The sequence below is a fragment of the Asparagus officinalis genome, chromosome 4 (genome assembly GCF_001876935.1).
Source record: "Asparagus officinalis chromosome 4, Aspof.V1, whole genome shotgun sequence".
Taxonomy (NCBI): Eukaryota; Viridiplantae; Streptophyta; class Magnoliopsida; order Asparagales; family Asparagaceae; genus Asparagus; species Asparagus officinalis.
Window position 1 is genome coordinate 141,833,853 of NC_033797.1, and position 17,628 is coordinate 141,851,480.

Below are 17,628 nucleotides of genomic sequence, written 5' to 3' on the forward strand. Positions count from 1 at the left end.
CAAGAATTTTGATAATGGATTTGAACTCCTCCTCATAATGGAATCTTCGAATAACAATTCGCGAAAGGAATCCTTTTCAGCCACTGTTCTTCGCATAAATTTCCTTTGATTTGCAGCATCCAAGTCTGTCAAGCCAGTTTTATCTGACCCCGTAGTCAGTTTGGACGTTAGTTTGTCTTTCCAAAAAGGAAATTTGCATTGGAAAATTAGTTTTCTACAACAAACAACATATGAAACATTTCTTAGTTGCAACTTTTCGGTATTTGCGCTTGCAGCATACAAAATATTTCCTAAATTATTTACTTATGCCTCTCCTCTCCAAGTTGCGAATTTAAGGACCAATGTCTTAAATCACCTGTTTTTTGTACTAGACTGTTCTGTCTATATAAGCTATTATTTGTTCATTCTATACCACTGAAGTCTAATTAATGAAAAGCTACTGCAGTCCCTTAGTTCTTCTTCATGTTCATCTGTCTAATTTGGTGAAACAGTTACTCAGTTAACAAGCAGAATTTATCAGCATTAATTTTTGAAAGTACTGTGCTACTTTCTTGAGATTATTAGAAATTTAGAATGATATAGATGGGTCCTCTCATTGTTAGCAGACCACTAAATTACGTCCTTCAGTCTGTTGAACGTCATGGCATCCAATTTTTGCATCGGTACGGGCCACAGTGAGCATGCAAGCAGCAACTCAGATTGCCCAGAACGGCAAAAGGTCATCTGCACAAAAGTGCAGGCCTCATTCTGTAGTTTACACTAGAAACATGACATTTGATAAAAGAATGTAGGTAACAGATCCAATTCAGAAAACAGTACAACAAATGGCTGATAGGAGTTCCCTTCTGACCCCTAATAAAGCTATAACCAACATGCTTAACAAACTATACCAATGGAAAATCTTGAATCATATAGGAATAATGCAACATTTTAAACAAGCATTTGAAAGAGAAAATAACTACTACACACAAAAAGTGGGGCATTTTCTTGTAAATTGCAAAGAGAAATTATGAGGACCCCACTTCTTTGTGTCTAGTAATACACGAGTAGTACACTCTTGCAGTACACTTAGCATTTTCCTTGTTCAATATCATGAACCAAACTTTGCATCAACATGGGCAAAAGAGAATATGCAAGAAAAATCTCAACCAGACCACAACGATAAATAATCATATGCATAAAAGAAGTGCAGGTTCAATTCTAGTTTAAATTATAAACATGACATTCGAGAAAAGAATTAAAGACATGCGATTCTCAAACAATACCAATGGATGATCAAGAAGTTCCCTTCTGATCCTTAGCGAACCAACGTACTTAAACAACAATCCCAATCAAGAATCTCGAATCACAGAGGCAATCATCACTGCCGCCTTCTACTTCTGTTTCTTCGCGGCTCCATCATTATTCGACGCCTTTCTCTTCATCCTACTGAACGGTCCAACAGTCCGATCCATGATGTACATATAAATAACCTGACTCCAAGACTTATAACACTCCAAGTTGTCATAATACTCTGGAGCAATCTCCTTAAGCTTATAAAGCCTGCTCCCAGCAACCCTGGGGAAATCATGATGCTCGTTATGATATCCAACATTCCAAGTCATCAAATTCAAAGGCCCATAATACGAATAAGTCTCCTGCTCCGGGTGAAACACGTAATGCTCAGAGATGAAGTGACCCGCCATTGGATGCATTCCTCCTCCAACGAAAGTTGAGAGGATCAAATATGCAAGGGATCTAAAACCCCAGAAATAGACGAGACTTGCATCTAACGCAATTTGAATGCCTAAATTGGTGAATTCCCATAAACCCGGGGGTTTGGGTTTAAGGAAAACAGGGCGTAGAGCGTAAAAAAAGAGTTGTAGCAGGACCCAGATGGATTTTGTGAAGGAGTTGGTGACTGCGAGGGCTTCGACTCGGGTGGGGACGTCCATGTCGATGCCGTCGACGCCCTGGAAGCGGTGGTGCTCGAGGTGGTATTTTTGGAAGGTGACGGACATTGGGACACCAATGGGGAGGTTGGCGAAGATGCCAAGCCAGCGGTTGAGGACAGGGGAGGAGAAGGCGAGATTGTGGCTCAGCTCGTGGATGGCGAGGAAGAGGTTGTGGTTGAGGAAGGAGCCAAAGAAGTAGGCAATGGTTAACATTTTTAGCCAGCCGGCATTGCGGAGGTGAATCGCGGTCGTGAGTTGAAGAAGAACAACCACAGTGATCTGCAACCAAAAAAGGGAATATCGTTAGCGGTGGGAAAGCCCCAAGTAATTAACAAATTAGTCATCAAACCATTCGGATGTATTTGATTCGATAGTTCCAATTGACAGTGACCAAATAGTCTTTTGCAAGAGAGAACAAATTTCAGGACTCCGTAGTAAAGGGAGAAGCAGCTCGACGTTGAATTGCTCATGAGTTTTTTCTTCTTCGTTTCTTTTTGGGTTATTGTGGATTGACCTCCTCTATCATCTCCAAACTGAGCTTACTTCCCATGTAGTTACTGTTGCAGACAGACCCCCTAGTAAAAATATATTGTTGCAGATAGACCGCTTAAAAAGGGTTAAAAGAACTTTTAATCTGGTTTCTATCTGCAGCAACGCGACTACATGAGTAGTAAGTTCAATTTGGCGACAGTACAGGAGGTCTATCCACAATAGACCCCTTCTTTTTATCCATTAATATGTTTTCACGAGTTAATTCATGAGATTAAGTGATGTTGCTATAAAAATGCCTGAAACAGTGAAGAAGATTTAAATCAAACGAGGGATCAAAAGGGATGGAAGCTCTAGAAATTAACATGAAGAAAAGCATCACCAGCAAATTCATAAAACTTCAGATGTAAACAGAGTTGTGATAAATCATGAGCACTATCAGGTTGAATCAGGTCTAATCTCCAAATATCATATGCTAAAATTTAAAATGGCTTCAGAAAAAGATTTCAACTAGACCCTATATCATGAGGATTCAGGAAATATAAGACTTTTGACTAGATTCTAAAATGTATTCGTAAAATAGAATCTGATATCCTGAATGCATGATATCATGAAAAAAAAACGCATTTTTAGAACAATAGTAAAACGTGATATTTTACCACACATTGCATGTTCAATTACAGCTAATTTAACAAGCTTTACATGCTAAATAAAATCATATTAATACACCTATCTCACAGCTCACTTTACAATCAATTCAAGATTCAAGTTTAGGGATCTCAATTCAATTGACCATATAATGAAAATAAAAGTTACGACCCATTTCGCTTGATAGATAGATTTAGAAAGGGGCCTGTTGGTGCAAAGAGCACATGAAATGAAGTAAATGCCAAGAAAGGTGGTTATAACTCATAAGCATTGCGCTCCAATCAGTTAGTGCATTCGAAGATAGTGCATAGTATTGACTATGATATGTTTATAGCCTTATCTATTATTTTTTCAAGATGAGGCAAAAGAGTCATGCACATCATTTCCAATTTTAGACTTATACATATGGATATAAAGATTATTCCTCCAATGTAGTTTTTTACTCAGGTTTGGATTAGATTCATGCGGGAGGTGTCCCTTTCGGCTTCATCACACCCTATACATTGACAATTCAGCTTTCAGCCTGGCCAAGGTTGAAAGGTATTATAAGCATTGTCATACCCATAACCAATAAGCAAATTATCCATCAACATTGCACTTCCTCAATCTAAAGCCAGAGTTATCCCACGGACCAATACCTGCGAAATCTATAACAGACTCAATCTACACCAAAAAAAAAAAAAGGTTTCACCTTAATTACCAACGCATTTCTCAGATTCAAGCGAAACACGAAATTTCCATCAACGCATTACAAAACTACCCATGAAGCAAATCCGCATATATCATGAGAAAGCCTCATCAAGGTCAGATTTTTATCAAACCAGACCCAGAAATATCCAATACCCACATTGTAAATCAACGTATCAGATCATATTCGAACCAAACACCAGATTCCTGTCAGAATTAAAAGCGTCCGCAGAGAATCGACACAATGCCGGAAAACCCACGAGCAAAAACTCAAGTCTTTATCAATCCAGACCCAAAAACATCCGATGCCCAGATCAGCCTCAGATAGAAAAATAACACGTATATTATAATATAGTATAGTATATATATAATATATATACATATATATATATTCAAAAAAGAAAAGAGAGGCTGAGAATGTAGGCGATGGGTCCAAACCTTGAGGAAGGCCCATGGATCAGGGCCGAAGAGCTCCCTGATCTGAGGGTGTTTGGAGAGGATCTGCTTCCTTCTAGATGCATGAGGCTCATCCGTGTAAGACCAGAAGAAATCTGTGGCCATTACTCCTTCTCTGTCCTGTTTCTCTCCCATCCCTCTCTCTCTCTCTCTCTCTCTCCACAAAAATGGGGCGTTTTTAGAGAGAGAAAGAGAGAAAGGTGGTGTTTTTAGAGGAGGAGGAAGAGAGAGAGGCAAGAGATCTCCTTGCTCCTCCCGGCCTTGAAAAAAGCTACAACCTTTGGGGTCTTTCTGTAATAATTTTTTTAGAGGGCAGAGATTGATTGGGCTTTAATTTATTTAGAGAACCTGCACATTCTAATATTAGTCCCTCTAGATTAAGTAACTTCTAATATTAGTCCTCCTAAAAAAATTTATGGGCAGCAAACAAATTCTGAGGTTGTTACTCCGCAACGTGCGGAGAATAAATTATTTGCGAATTTGCACCTCAAGCTAATTGCATTTGACACCCCAGAATTCATGAGTGAGGGGAGGGAAGGGTTACATGTGATCCAATTTTTAAAAGTTACAAACCAGGGGCGGGATAATTGCCACTGAATAACGTATGATGATTGATTATAGGGTAAATTACGCTAAACGCCAAAAAAATTTAACATTTTTCAGCAAAGCCCCTAGCAACTTCTAAAATAATAGTAAACACCTAATAACTATTGGAACTGTGCAAAATCCCCCAATAAGTTTTCATGTATTGCAGATAGCCCCATGGAGGTGTTAAATCACAATTTAGGACCTAATATGTGTTGCCAACGTGTAGTATGGACTTATGTCGTTTGGGGTTTATTTGCAAAATGCGGGAACTTATTGAGGGTTTTCTGCAATTCCGATAGTTATTAGGGTTTTAGTGTGATTTTAGATGTTTTAGGGGTTTGCTGAAGAATAGTGATTTGGGGTTTAGTGTAATTTACCCTTGATTATATGCAGTTGACCATTTTTCCTTTCACAATTTTGGAGGGGGGGGGGCGGGGGGGGGGGGGGGGGGGGGGGGTGGGGGGGGGGGGGGATCATACATTAACAAAGAAAAAAACAGAAAAGAAGGAAATACAATATAACACCATCAATATGTTGAGTTGAATGTGGAGCCACACAACTCATCTGCTATAATTTCAAGATTTCCTCCTTTTTTTTCTTTTCTTTTTTATTTATTTTTGATTTAATTTAATTTAACAATAAAACTGAAAAATATAACACATGTGATGATGACAAGCGGACAACAAGCTGTGTCGTTATAAGTTCAAAATCTTTTCTTTTTTTTCTTGGGCATTTGGTCGGTATGTTAACTAATAGTCCATGACGTTATGGATCTTGTTGTGCGTCGTATCATTATTAATACGATCTTAACCCCATTTAAATATGACTTATGCAAATAATTATGTACGTCTTTTTCTTATAGGGGCTGTTTGCTTCGTTTCCTTGATATAGAGAAATATAATTCCATGTAAAGAAACACAAGTTTTGAGTTTTCTAAACTTTTTCAAGAAATAGATTGTTTTGCTTTGGTTCGCACATAAAGAATGGTGGGAAACCAATGTATTTATTTTTCTTGTGTTTGGTTCGCATAGAAAAAAAAGGAAAACTTTTGTAAACAAAGCAGAGAAGGAAAAAAAATCTGACGTGGCAGAGTTTTCATCAATTTCACTTGGTTGGGGAAGGAAATCGGAGAGGGAAAAAAATCTTAGTTGGCGGCGATTTCAGCAGAGTTTTCCCTCTTCCATCCGAGCGAACCAAAGCGGCACAAAGAAATGGACGGAAACAAAAAAACTGACGTGGCTGGCTAAAAATCTAACGTGGAGAGGTTTTCTGAGTTTTTCACTCCTTATAATAGCGAACCAAACAACCCCATAGTGAAAAAGTTCTAAATTCACAATAATTGATCAACCAACATGTAACGGCTGAAGTGGACACTAAATCACTTTCAAGAATCAGTGCCAGAAAGTAATGAACTTAATGTGATTAGTGCTAATACGATGATTCTTAATAATAAGTCACATCAAGACTCCTTAATGATAAGCGATTATCGATTTGTTATTGAAACCAACGTGACGAGTCTATGACGTTTTTGGCTTGTTTTGGGGTTTTGGCTTTCAGGTGGAGCTTTCGGTGGAACTAGCCGTTATTACAGTGTTGATCCCTAAAAATTATCATTCTGAACCAAACTAGATATTAGGAATTGTAGGTTTTCTATAAAAGTGAGATTCTATTTTTCCATTAGGTGAAACAAACATAGAATGCAAAAAAAAAATAGGATTCCATAAAACTACAAACTTGTCTAGAAATTTTTTATAGATTAGGTTGGAATCCATAAAAAAATAGGATTCCTAATCCTATTCCTACCATCTATTAAACCAAACAGGCCCTAAGCCCATCACTTTTTTATTTTGTAGGAAACTCTCAATAACTTTCTGCATTTTTACAGACAACCCCCATAAATTATAACCAGAAAACAACATAGTAAGGCATTCTGAAACTTATTGGGAGTTTAGTATAACAATGTCATTCTCCGATTAAAGTATAGCCTAATTAAGCTATGACCGTTATTTATTAAAAAAAATCTATAGCCTAATCGAACTACGGATCACTAAATATGTTTCATCAGTATCAACATATTTATTTACTTTTCTTTAAATTGTTTACAAAACATACATATATACTATATTATATTCTGACACTTCTATCAATATAACGATATCAAATCAACATATCATTTCTCTAATCACCGTCGATCCCAAAAAAGATGAACAAATTTTCAAAACAGCCTCAAACCAATTTTTATTTTTTAAAACCGACCCATTTTTTTTTTACCAAAATCGACCCACTTTTTACCACGTTAGCTTAATCTCATTCTTAAACAGTCGAGGTTGACAACCCCGACTATTTAGGAGGTTGTTAAACCCCAATTAGAAGCCTTAAACCTGATCTTTTATGTCCTAAATAGTTGGGGGTTGACAACCCCGACTAATTAGGAAATGAGATTAAGCTGACGTGGCAAAAAGTTGGTCGATTTTGGTAAAAAAAAATGGGTCGGTTTTAAAAATTAAAAACTGGTTTAAGACTGTTTTGAAAATTTGTTCCAAAAAAGATCTTATCATATTTCCAATTAATTTAAAATAGAGATCTACTTAATTCCAATGAGCTTGAAGTGTTTTTATTACTATTTAAACATCTTGGCGATGAAAATTTTATTTTTACAATTTATTAGAATACCTCTTGTTGAGAGTTAATTAAACACCTACTCCAGACTGCAGGTGCATCTTATACATGATTGCTCAAAACCCAAAATATACTAATACTAATAGGACTTTCTACGCGCTCAAAACCCAAAATATACTAATACAAGCAAAGAAAAAAACAGATAGATACAGCATATACATAGATTATATGCAAAACGTGCAGCAACTTAAAAAAGAAGTCTCAACATCCATATAAACATACCAAACTACAAACAGTAAAATTATTTACACCCCTCTCCTCTCTCTCTCTCTCTCCCTCCCTCTCTCTCTCTCTCTCTGGACCGCATTTACAATTTGCACTCAAGTTCTCTACCCGCTTCAGATGCAGCTAGCAGCAAACCTTATGAACAGAATTTGGGATGAACTCATAAAGAAACCGAGTTGATTTATCTCATTTCAACTCATCTGCCATGAGAATAATAAAATTCAAAGTTGGCATCCGGAGGCATTAGAGGAAGCTTATCGATGTAGAAGAAAAGCCTCCGCTGGTTTTCTCTCGTCACTGTTGCCATGTCGATGATATCTTTGCCATCAGTGTATACCCATAAGTCATTTGAGTTTATTCCTTCAAGGCTACCACGACAAAACGGGCAGGACTGCGACCTTGAATGCCTACAATGGAGGAGTCAATTATGCATTATTTCACAAACAACAGAAGACGATACCCAGGCTTCTTTTAGTGCAAATGAAAAAACTATTTTCATAAATATCACTTAGTGACGAGAGACAAAAAGAAAAAACAATCTGGGTTCTTTTCCGTTAATTACGAAGTAGAAACATACATATCTACTGTCAAGAGTATGGGTAAATGGATTTTGATGAGAAAGGAAATATCAATCATTCAATTGGATAATGAACTGTTATTGGTTGTAAGCTATCTTGGCGATGAATCAACAATCACTAATGCTTTTCTTGTGTATTATCCGTTAACATATAGATGTAGGAGGATTGGATAACGATATCTATGTGCCACTGTCATTAATACAAAAAGTCTCACCAGTTGTTGCAAAAATTCTCGAAAATCGATGCCGATAGTGCAAGGGATACATCATAAGTACGAACATGCGGGGAACAACTATCCAAATATAATGTTTGCTAGAAAGTGGAAACATGTAAGATGTAACACAGAAAACTACAGGAAAATTTGGGTGTCTGTCAGTAGGTAAGAGTAAAATTACAAGGTTACTGGAAGGATATACAACAAGCTTGTAAGTTTAACAGTGTGAAATTACTGAAGACATTTCAAGGGGTAACCATAAGAAGCAGAAAATGCAAACAGAAGTGGGATGTAAACGGTTTTTGGTTTATTTGAGATATTTATACTCAAACAGGGTGCTTAATACAAACTGATTAAGCTTTTAAAGAAAAATAAAAGGGCAAGATGAAGAGTAAGGTATGGTATTGAAGCAAAAATAACAAAAGGACTCGTATCTAGGTTCTTTGAAGTGAAGAACGAAGCATGCTATAGACTTCGGGACCAAGAAAAATAGATGAGAATAAAGAAAAATAGTGACAAAATTTGGGACCAAGAAAAATAGCGACAAAATTTGGGCTGCTTCCGGATATGGCAACAGGCTACTATCTGAGACATGGTTTCTCTCTATCTATACCTCATGTCTACTGGTAAAGGGTATAAGATAAATAAGAATTACATGTTTACAATATATCAGATGATTATATGATAAACATAATCTTCAAGCTGCTTATTCTCCTTCCCTTGACCATACCATCACACAATGCCTCATATCTAGTGGAGAGAAGGCCTTTTTAAGGTACCATGGATAAGATGATCTTACAGTCCCAAGTGCAACTTCTCAAAATTCATATCATGTTTGGCTTGGGATATGAGAACTGACACCGACGCGCATGTATGAATCCATTTTAATCTGACATTCTGACTTGGCTGCTTTTTACTTGTATCACGATAGTATCACGATATAGCATAAATTAGCAGGTCATGTTATTTCATGGCCATAAATTACAGAAATTTACCAGCTTTACACTGCTTGATTCACGAATAGGAGGCTCCGGAACCAACAATATAGGTATCAATTGGCATATTTGCAAACCGTGCTATCAGTAAATTGATCACATTCCATAAGCAGAGAGAACAAATGGGGAAAATCAAAACAGACCCTATAGCATAAGAATGTCTCAACTCTCTCAAAGCACGCTAGACTCGTAATACGAAATAGTATCTCACTCAAATCTAAGACTATTTCAAGGTAGTCAGAGACAATGGCACAGGAAAATATATTCTCAACATGTCTCATCCGATGTTAGATTAGATCCACTTAGGAAGAATTGCAGCAAGCTTCCAACCCTCAGAAGTATTCCGAAGTGTTATCAGTAAATACCAAGGATTGTGGTTGGACAGATAAGTATGATTTGCACGACCTAATACACAGTTCATGCAATAAATATAAAGGCTTACTCGAAATCCCCCCTGCATTTTCATTTCCCTTTAAAATCCTCATGCTTCTATTAAAATCTCTCATTTACCCATATATTCTAACTAGTAGGTACAACATTTCATTTAAAAAGGTAATACTATATAAACCGTGAATTCATCCTGAAATTATTGCAATTTTGTGCTATGCAAGTAAAGGAGCTAATCTTCGCTTGCCAACCAAGGATTCGGTAGTAAGTTCTGAAAGATAACAGTACAGATATAAATTTCTATATGGGTATATATAAGCCATTAGCAGGATAAGAAGCAGTACACACTATACAATAACAGGTTTCTGAAGATGCATCATCCAAATTTAACTGGGTACACAGAGTAAGTTTCAGCCCAGATTTGGTTCAAAAGAGGAGTTAAGCAACATGCAGAACATGCAAAGTGGTGGATCTCACGGGTGGATCTGCCAAACCTAATAAAATTTGACATGCAAACTCCGTTAACCCCACCATACACCCACACACCCACCCACACAAAGGCTCGATATCACAAAAAGAGGAACCCATTCTGCCACGTGAACATAAATATTGCAAAGGGGAAAAGAGCCATACCCCTAATTGACCCCAAAATCAAGAAGCCAACACCCACCTGCTCCACATTCCAAATAAATTCAGCAAACGAGTATAATACTTAAAAGGCTAAAACCTCCATTAAACAGCATTTATCTGATATAGCTATTGATGCAGACATGATATATTATAAAGCTGAAAACATGACACAGATAAAGATTACAATAAGAGGACGAGGCACCTACCAATCATGGTAGCACTTGATGCACATAGCATGACCACAGTTAGGTAATACAATCTTGCTGTTCATTTCCATGCAGATCCCACATTCCTTTTCTCTTTCAGCATCTATTTCTGAGAACAGTTTCATTTCACCTTCACCTTTTCTCATATACCTCTCCATGCATATTGCCTTTTGCCTTTTGTCTTCCATATCAGTTATACCTTTCTGTAGTTGCATCAATGACGGAAAAATTATGCCTGTCAAGGAACAATCTCTAAGATCAACAAAGTAACAAAATTAATTTGAAGAATGAAGTTCTCCAGTCAAACTGAACCAACATAATATACCATAGAACTCCCTAATACTTGCTTTCCTTTCATGGGTCGACATGGTTGTAGCTCCATCAGCATATACCTACACAAGGTAGATCTAAGGGTATAATACTAGCAGATATGCAAATAAGAATGAGTGATATTACAGAATGATTAACATATAAGCATAATTAGCTAGAAACCTTGTATATCAGAATTCTTAGCAGCCCGAGGGACCCAGCAAGCCTACAGTCTGTCCATTGAACAAGAAAAAGAAATAAGTGCGCAGCTGGACTATACGACATACGCATCTGAAAATATGCACCGTCCCTCGGGAAATCTGAGGCTCTGAACCATGAGACATGGATTAGAAAAAGAACCAACAGTACTAAAGACATAGGATAAAATGTCTTTTTTTTAGTAAGGGCCTAAAAATAAATATCTAATCGGATTTTGAAGCAGTAAGTAGATGTCATAATAAAGTACTAAAACACCAAAATAATGTATAAAGGAGAAATGATGCAAAGCAACTAATAAGTGAATTAGCAACTTCTAAATGTATATCATAACTGTCCCCACCTTTTTCTGATAAACATGGGAAACTTTCCAATGAGAACTCAATAGTAAGAACTTTCCTGTAACTCCACAATAGGTCATCTCATAGATGCTCTACACTTTCCATGTTCAACATATACAAATAAGTTTAAAGAATATGAGATCAGTTAATCCTAAAACTTCCTTCGCCTTCATAAATTAGTTATGGTAAATACATTACTTCAGTCATAGAACATTTGATGCATGGGTAAAAATCGGAAGTTTATCTCATCCTTTAGACTACTGCAGATGTATTAATCAAGATAAAAAAATGCAGTCCACTGAAAGAATAACCAACCATGGTGTACTCATAATGCTTATTCCCAGATCTGTTTTCAATAAAAAATCTCCACACATATGATGCTTGTTTTCAGAACCAGTTCTGCATATATGCAATATGCTATATAAGGGAAAATAAACAAATGTATATATGTAAATACTTATGTACGCATGTTATGCTTATACGAGAACTGAATCAACTGACAAAAAAAGTTCCTATGAAAATGTTTCATCATAAGGTCAGTAAGAACACCCTTAGGCCATAGCATAGATGACCAACACCATTCATCTTGATCCACACACCCAAGTTAGTCTAAGCATTAGAGACTTATTTCACCTTGATCACTGGTTGCAAAAGCCATTAACTTCCCTACAAATAAGATAACATGGGGTGCATGGGTAAAAGTATCAGAACCCACTAGAGAACTCATTGTTAGATTATCTTACATGAATAGAGCAAGACAAATGGTAAGGATCATCCATAGATCAGTCAACCACTGAGTTGTAATGAGGTCTACTTTTAAAGCTAGATTTCATTCATAGGAAGGTCTCTTATGTAGGAATATACACATATAATATGACTTTATTGTTCCTCTTGAAAAACCGCATAATTCCATTGACCAAGCTACATGATGGACCATCCCAATGGGTGATCGATAACCTTCATCAATCTAGATGTTATGATGTATACGTAAATAAAGATTTTATGTGGTTGGCTAGTTTCTTAACCATCAATCAATAGTCCCTTTTATCCAATACCTAATAACCGTCCATCTGGCAACAATTTGATCTCAAGCAGGCCGCCGTTAGGTTCAAGAACAAGGTTGCTCAAACTTGTTCAATATTAATGGATCAAGATTCATCAAAAAATCAAGACTCTCTAAAGCTTGAGCAGAGCTATGCTCGGGTTGGCTCATGACCAAGCTCGACTTGTCAATGGCTTGTAAAGGCCTTGTGGCTTGGCTTCATGTTCGGCACATCAAAAGCTCATAAATTTGATATAGACTTGTATCTTAACCCAGATTAACTTAGTTGGGTGTCTATGTACTCTATAGTCTAGTAAAATTAATTGCATGTGTCAAGTGAAGAGTGTGCCTAACAGGTAAAACTCATTCATATTTTATCATACCCTCTTCGGAATTTCTTGTTGCTCTTGTTCTATTGCAAGATCAGCTTGTAAAGCCTTGTGGCTTGGATTCAACTTCAGCACATCAAAAGTTCATAAATTTGACATAGATTTGTATCTTAACCCAGATTAACTTAGATGGGTGCCTATTCATTCTACAGTCTAGTAATATTAATTGCAAATTGCAATCTATGTCCAGTGAAGAGTGTCCCTAACAGGTAAAGCTGATTCATATTTTTATCATACTCTCCTCGAAATTTCTCGTTGCTCTTTTTATATTGCAAGGTTAGTAACATCGAAGTTTTACAAAATTGATTAACATGTTAATAAAAAATATGAACATGTACACTAATCAATAAAACAAGATCTCTAGTTAGCAAAGGTTCTGCTCACTTTTGATCATTTTTCCACCTCAACCTGGTATTCTTCCCTTCAAGTGCCAATAGATGTGAATTTACTGCTATCATCAATTCACTTTAAGAAATACTCACAATCTACATCTATACTTGAGACTGAAAATTGTGCTCATCTAGTTCTCATTGTTTTATAAAAGAACACAACAATTCTAATCGTATTTTTAGATCGTCTTGCCTTCGACATGAGAGAGTTCAACCTCTAGGGATTGAAGAAAGTTGACAAGTGAGAAGTCCAACCATTTGACCAAAAGAAGTTGGCAAGCGCCAAGACAAGCATAGGGTGGAAAATAATTAGATCCAGTGGAGATATCAAATCCCAGAGTAGAGGCTTGTTAACAGTGGATGTAAGTGGTTGGCCTAACTATTGCACATTGTCATGTCATAGATCTTGGCTCTCTCTTCTCTAGTCACTTTATTTTATATCTCTATCATCAAGCTTTTAATTGCAACTTACTTGTATCTTCATATTGCTACTTGCTGGTTCTTCCACTTTAACTTGCTAGGTTAGCTAGTCACATGTTCCTGTTATTCATTCTTCAGTTATTCTGCCTGATATTATTACCTGTTCAACTTTTTCTGCCATTGTTTAAGTGGTTCTGCCACAACATTCAGCGTTGTCCCAAAATGTTGGAATTAACCTTCATAAAATTGTATTCACTTCCATCTAGGATCCAACCCAAAAACTTATTCCACAAAATTTTCACTTTACTCCTAAAAGTCTTAATACTTGTATTTGTATTTTAAACTATATTTTTTGTTATTTGATCAAATTGTACATGGACTAAGAGAAGCTCAATACTAAGGTCAGGAAGTTATTGAGTTATTTCGTAAAATTTTCATAGTTTAATGTTCATCGCAAGATTTTCAAATCCAGTATGGTCCTTCCTCTGAATTTCAGATTTCACGAAGTGAGGTAATTTCAAAATTAGTCTAGTTCTGTTATAAACTATCTAAAATAAAAGTATTAAAGATATTACTTAAACAAAACGTTTATTTATAATCTCTCTGCAAGTTTCTGCTTTGACTATCTCAATACTACTTAGCCTAATTGTGAGCTCATATTAGGAAATTGCCTTCAAACTCCGCAAGTCACAGACCATAGCTTATGCATGACAGGCAAGGAAAGCATGCTTATCCATGGATATAATCCTGCATACTTGCTCGCCCACATCCTATGACACCCTTTCCAAGGTAAATTCTTCTTTCAACCCTGTTACCTGGGTTCAATCCCAATCGGAAAGTGGAGCAGTAACTAGAACCAGACCAGATAGTCCTAAGTCAACCATCACCCAAAGTCAACCTAAACCACATCTATCAATCAGTCCTGAGAAAAGAACCCAACATCTCCTGCAGTTCAAGTATGCACTCAATGCGTATTCCGCCCGAAACACACTGGAGAGATGGGCACATCCTACACATTACCTTATACCTTACTACTGCCACAAAGAGGAGGAAAAAAGAAACATGTGGAAGAGAGTAAAAAAGGAAAGGTAGTACAAACACTATAATTAGAAAAAGCAGCATAACACCCATTTATCCATTAGGATTAAGTCATGCATGGTTTGTCCGGAAAATTTTGTGCCCAACACATATAGAATCCATCCTAGACGTGCCTGTCACTTAGCATATATCAAAAAAGAAGCTATAAATGAAATCCACAGTAAACCAGCTAAGAAGTTCTAATACACTTGCTTAACAATAGAAATAAACTTGTTAATTATGACCTAAATGTACAGCAATGAGTATTAAAAATTGAAAAACAATATGTGCAGCCAATATTATATTATCTTTTATAAGTTTGTTTCCTAACTGTTATGTGCAATAGTTAGGGGCATAGTAGTATGAGATGATATGTTAGTAGCAACAATAAGAACAGAAGCGCCAAAATTTTTAGCAAGCTGATTGTGGTCTCATCTTCTCCTTCCTCATTTTTTTTCCTCTTCTCCATGTTCTCTACTCTTCTCATATTTACTGATATTGATCTTGTCCTCTGCTTCTGCTTCCATGTTCTCTATCTTACATTATTTCTCTTCATCTTTTCTCGCCTTCTTCTTTTCTTTTGTTATTCACAGTCTACTTACTATAGTGCACATAATGCAACTAGATGGAGGGGCACTCAACTAGAAGGGGTTGTCGGCTTTTTTCAGTCTTAGTATACGTCCATGAATCAATTTTCACCAAAAAGTTCATTGGGTTATGCTTTCTACAAACAACCTGAAGATTCTGAAGCAAAGTGAGAATTGATGGCCGAGTGGATGGAGATTGTTTTCATTCACAAATGCCACACTTATTTGGACTAATTCATAAAGAAACACGAAATATAAGTCATCTAAACTATGTTGTGTTTCACATAAATGGTTCATGACCTGCATATATGTTCAATGTCAGCGTTTCTAAAGTAGTTCACAAATTGTATGTTCAATGATAAGACCACAGATCAACAGCAATTTCCATAGCTAGGGAATGAAACATGAACAATCCATGGACCCAATATCTGAATGGCGAGTAAGGCACGAGAAAAATGATAAAGCACCAAAAATTCATACAGGATGTCCACATTAAACATCTCCAATCCATTTTCGCCATTCACAAGTCCAAAATATAACAAGTATATAAAACACATCCCCCTTTGAAGCTAGCACATACACAAAGTGCTTCAGCTACAGGGCCAAACAACAAATCCTACCTAGTATAAAATTACTCACACTAAATGCTGTCAGCATCAGTTTCATTGCATCAAGCCGCTTATATTCGAAAACCAACAATCATTCAGATTCACAATGCTAATCAGAAACATCCCAAGGAATGAGCAACAAAGCTTTAACACACTACACCAACGATTTTCGACATATAAACAGTATATCGACAATCACCCCCATGAAGTTTGTACACACCCACTACTCACAACTCACCCGCCTTGCATTCAAACATTCTCTTTGCTGCTCACATTTGGTACACACCACTCATAATCTTAACAGCTGCAATCAATTGAAAATTTGCGCAAAATTTGCATCTTTGATGAACCTCTCCCAAGACCCATACATCAGTAATTTCATAAAATGCACCAAGTTTGTCGATCCTAATCTCCTTAGCCATTATAAGTAAATTCAAAAAATAGAAAATAATCAAAGCGCCGGAAAAAAAAGGGATTTTGAGCTCACATACAGTGTGTTAGCGTGCTGGATGTCGGCCTCGAGTACTTTGAGAGAATCCTTGAACGATTTCTTCATCGCTCTCGCTAACCATCAAATAAAGAAACCCCAATTTACATAAATCATCTCTAAAACCCTAGGGAGGAAAAAAAATCATTTTTTTTGCTTTTTTTCTCTCCCTTTTTTTCGTTTGATTGCTTCTGGAGAGAGGAAAAAATAAAGGAGAGAGACGCGGCGGTGCCGACACGTGTGCAAAAGGGCGACGTGTTCATCAAGGATGCGTTATAATTAAATGAAGGGAAAGGGACAAGGGCGTTCTAGTAACGGCACCCCGATCATTGGCCTTTTTGAGTGGGACCCACATTGAGGATTCTGGATTGGGGTTGTGCATTGAGTTAAACCGCATTGGTAAATATGACTAATTTTTAAGGTAAAGATGCATGTCGGGTGTTTGGCAATTTGAAAATAAATTTAAAATATGTAAGTTATTTTTTTTGTAAATAATTTTTACATTCATATTAGCACGTAAGTGAAATACAGCGTTTGTTTAAAAAAATTAAATTATTATCGAAAGTGCAATGTGAAGATGACGTGGCAAAATAAGATTAATTAGAAAATATAATTAAAATCATTTAATTAAATTAGTTACTTTTTTGTCACTTTCATGTGGCTTCGCCACTTTTTAAGAGAAAGTCAAAATTGCATTAAATCATATGTGTCAACTTTCTTACATCTCACTTTCATAACTACTTACATGCAAACAACATCTAAATTGTTAAATGAAAGTAACTTTATCACTTTCATCTTTCACTTGCATGCAAACAAACACCCCCTTAGTCCCTTAAATAAATCTTTCGTAATTTTCTTATTAATCCCAAAATCATCGAAATTGCAATTAGATCCGCAAGTCATGTAAGTTGTTTGAAATTAGCTCTCCCAGTTAGCACTCGTTTGAACTGGGAAATTTTTCTCACATTTTCGAATGGAGTGATGAATATGCTTTCTTCGATTCAACTCAAACCTAATTTGGGGCGAGAGAAAGTTTTTTTTTTTTTT

General features: G+C 36.5%; 2 protein-coding genes across 5 annotated transcripts; both read right to left on the bottom strand.

Moving 5' to 3' along the window:
• Positions 1,145-4,530, bottom strand: LOC109839596 (sphingolipid delta(4)-desaturase DES1-like). Its single transcript, XM_020408085.1, has 2 exons — positions 4,197-4,530; positions 1,145-2,213 (listed from the first exon to the last, which is right to left on the bottom strand). The coding sequence occupies exons 1-2, from the start codon at positions 4,347-4,349 to the stop codon at positions 1,374-1,376; spliced, it is 993 nt and encodes a 330-aa protein (XP_020263674.1). The 5' UTR covers positions 4,350-4,530; the 3' UTR covers positions 1,145-1,373.
• On the bottom strand, positions 7,669-16,792 carry LOC109839598. 4 transcript variants are annotated; one of them, XM_020408088.1, is made up of 6 exons: positions 16,586-16,786; positions 12,216-12,248; positions 11,209-11,353; positions 11,042-11,108; positions 10,717-10,951; positions 7,669-8,113 (listed from the first exon to the last, which is right to left on the bottom strand). In XM_020408088.1, the coding sequence occupies exons 3-6, from the start codon at positions 11,314-11,316 to the stop codon at positions 7,903-7,905; spliced, it is 621 nt and encodes a 206-aa protein (XP_020263677.1). In that variant the 5' UTR covers positions 11,317-11,353; positions 12,216-12,248; positions 16,586-16,786; the 3' UTR covers positions 7,669-7,902. The 4 variants fall into 4 exon arrangements, with proteins under 4 accessions (XP_020263677.1, XP_020263675.1, XP_020263676.1 ...); XM_020408086.1 differs by lacking the exon at positions 12,216-12,248; XM_020408087.1 differs by lacking the exon at positions 12,216-12,248 and having other exon boundaries at positions 16,582-16,786.

What these genes read in the sequence shown, in the direction of transcription:
- LOC109839596 (XM_020408085.1), bottom strand. Translation starts at nt 4,349, where the DNA reads ATGGGAGAGAAACAGGACAGAGAAGGAGTAATGGCCACAGATTTCTTC. An exon ending in ATCCATGGGCCTTCCTCAAG is followed by an intron (nt 2,214 to 4,196) that starts GTTTGGACCCAT and finishes TTTTGGTTGCAG; the next exon opens with ATCACTGTGGTTGTTCTTCT.
- LOC109839598 (XM_020408086.1), bottom strand. Translation starts at nt 16,650, where the DNA reads ATGAAGAAATCGTTCAAGGATTCTCTCAAAGTACTCGAGGCCGACATC. An exon ending in TAAGAATTCTGATATACAAG is followed by an intron (nt 11,109 to 11,208) that starts GTTTCTAGCTAA and finishes TACCTTGTGTAG; the next exon opens with GTATATGCTGATGGAGCTAC. An exon ending in AAGTATTAGGGAGTTCTATG is followed by an intron (nt 10,952 to 11,041) that starts GTATATTATGTT and finishes GTTCCTTGACAG; the next exon opens with GCATAATTTTTCCGTCATTG.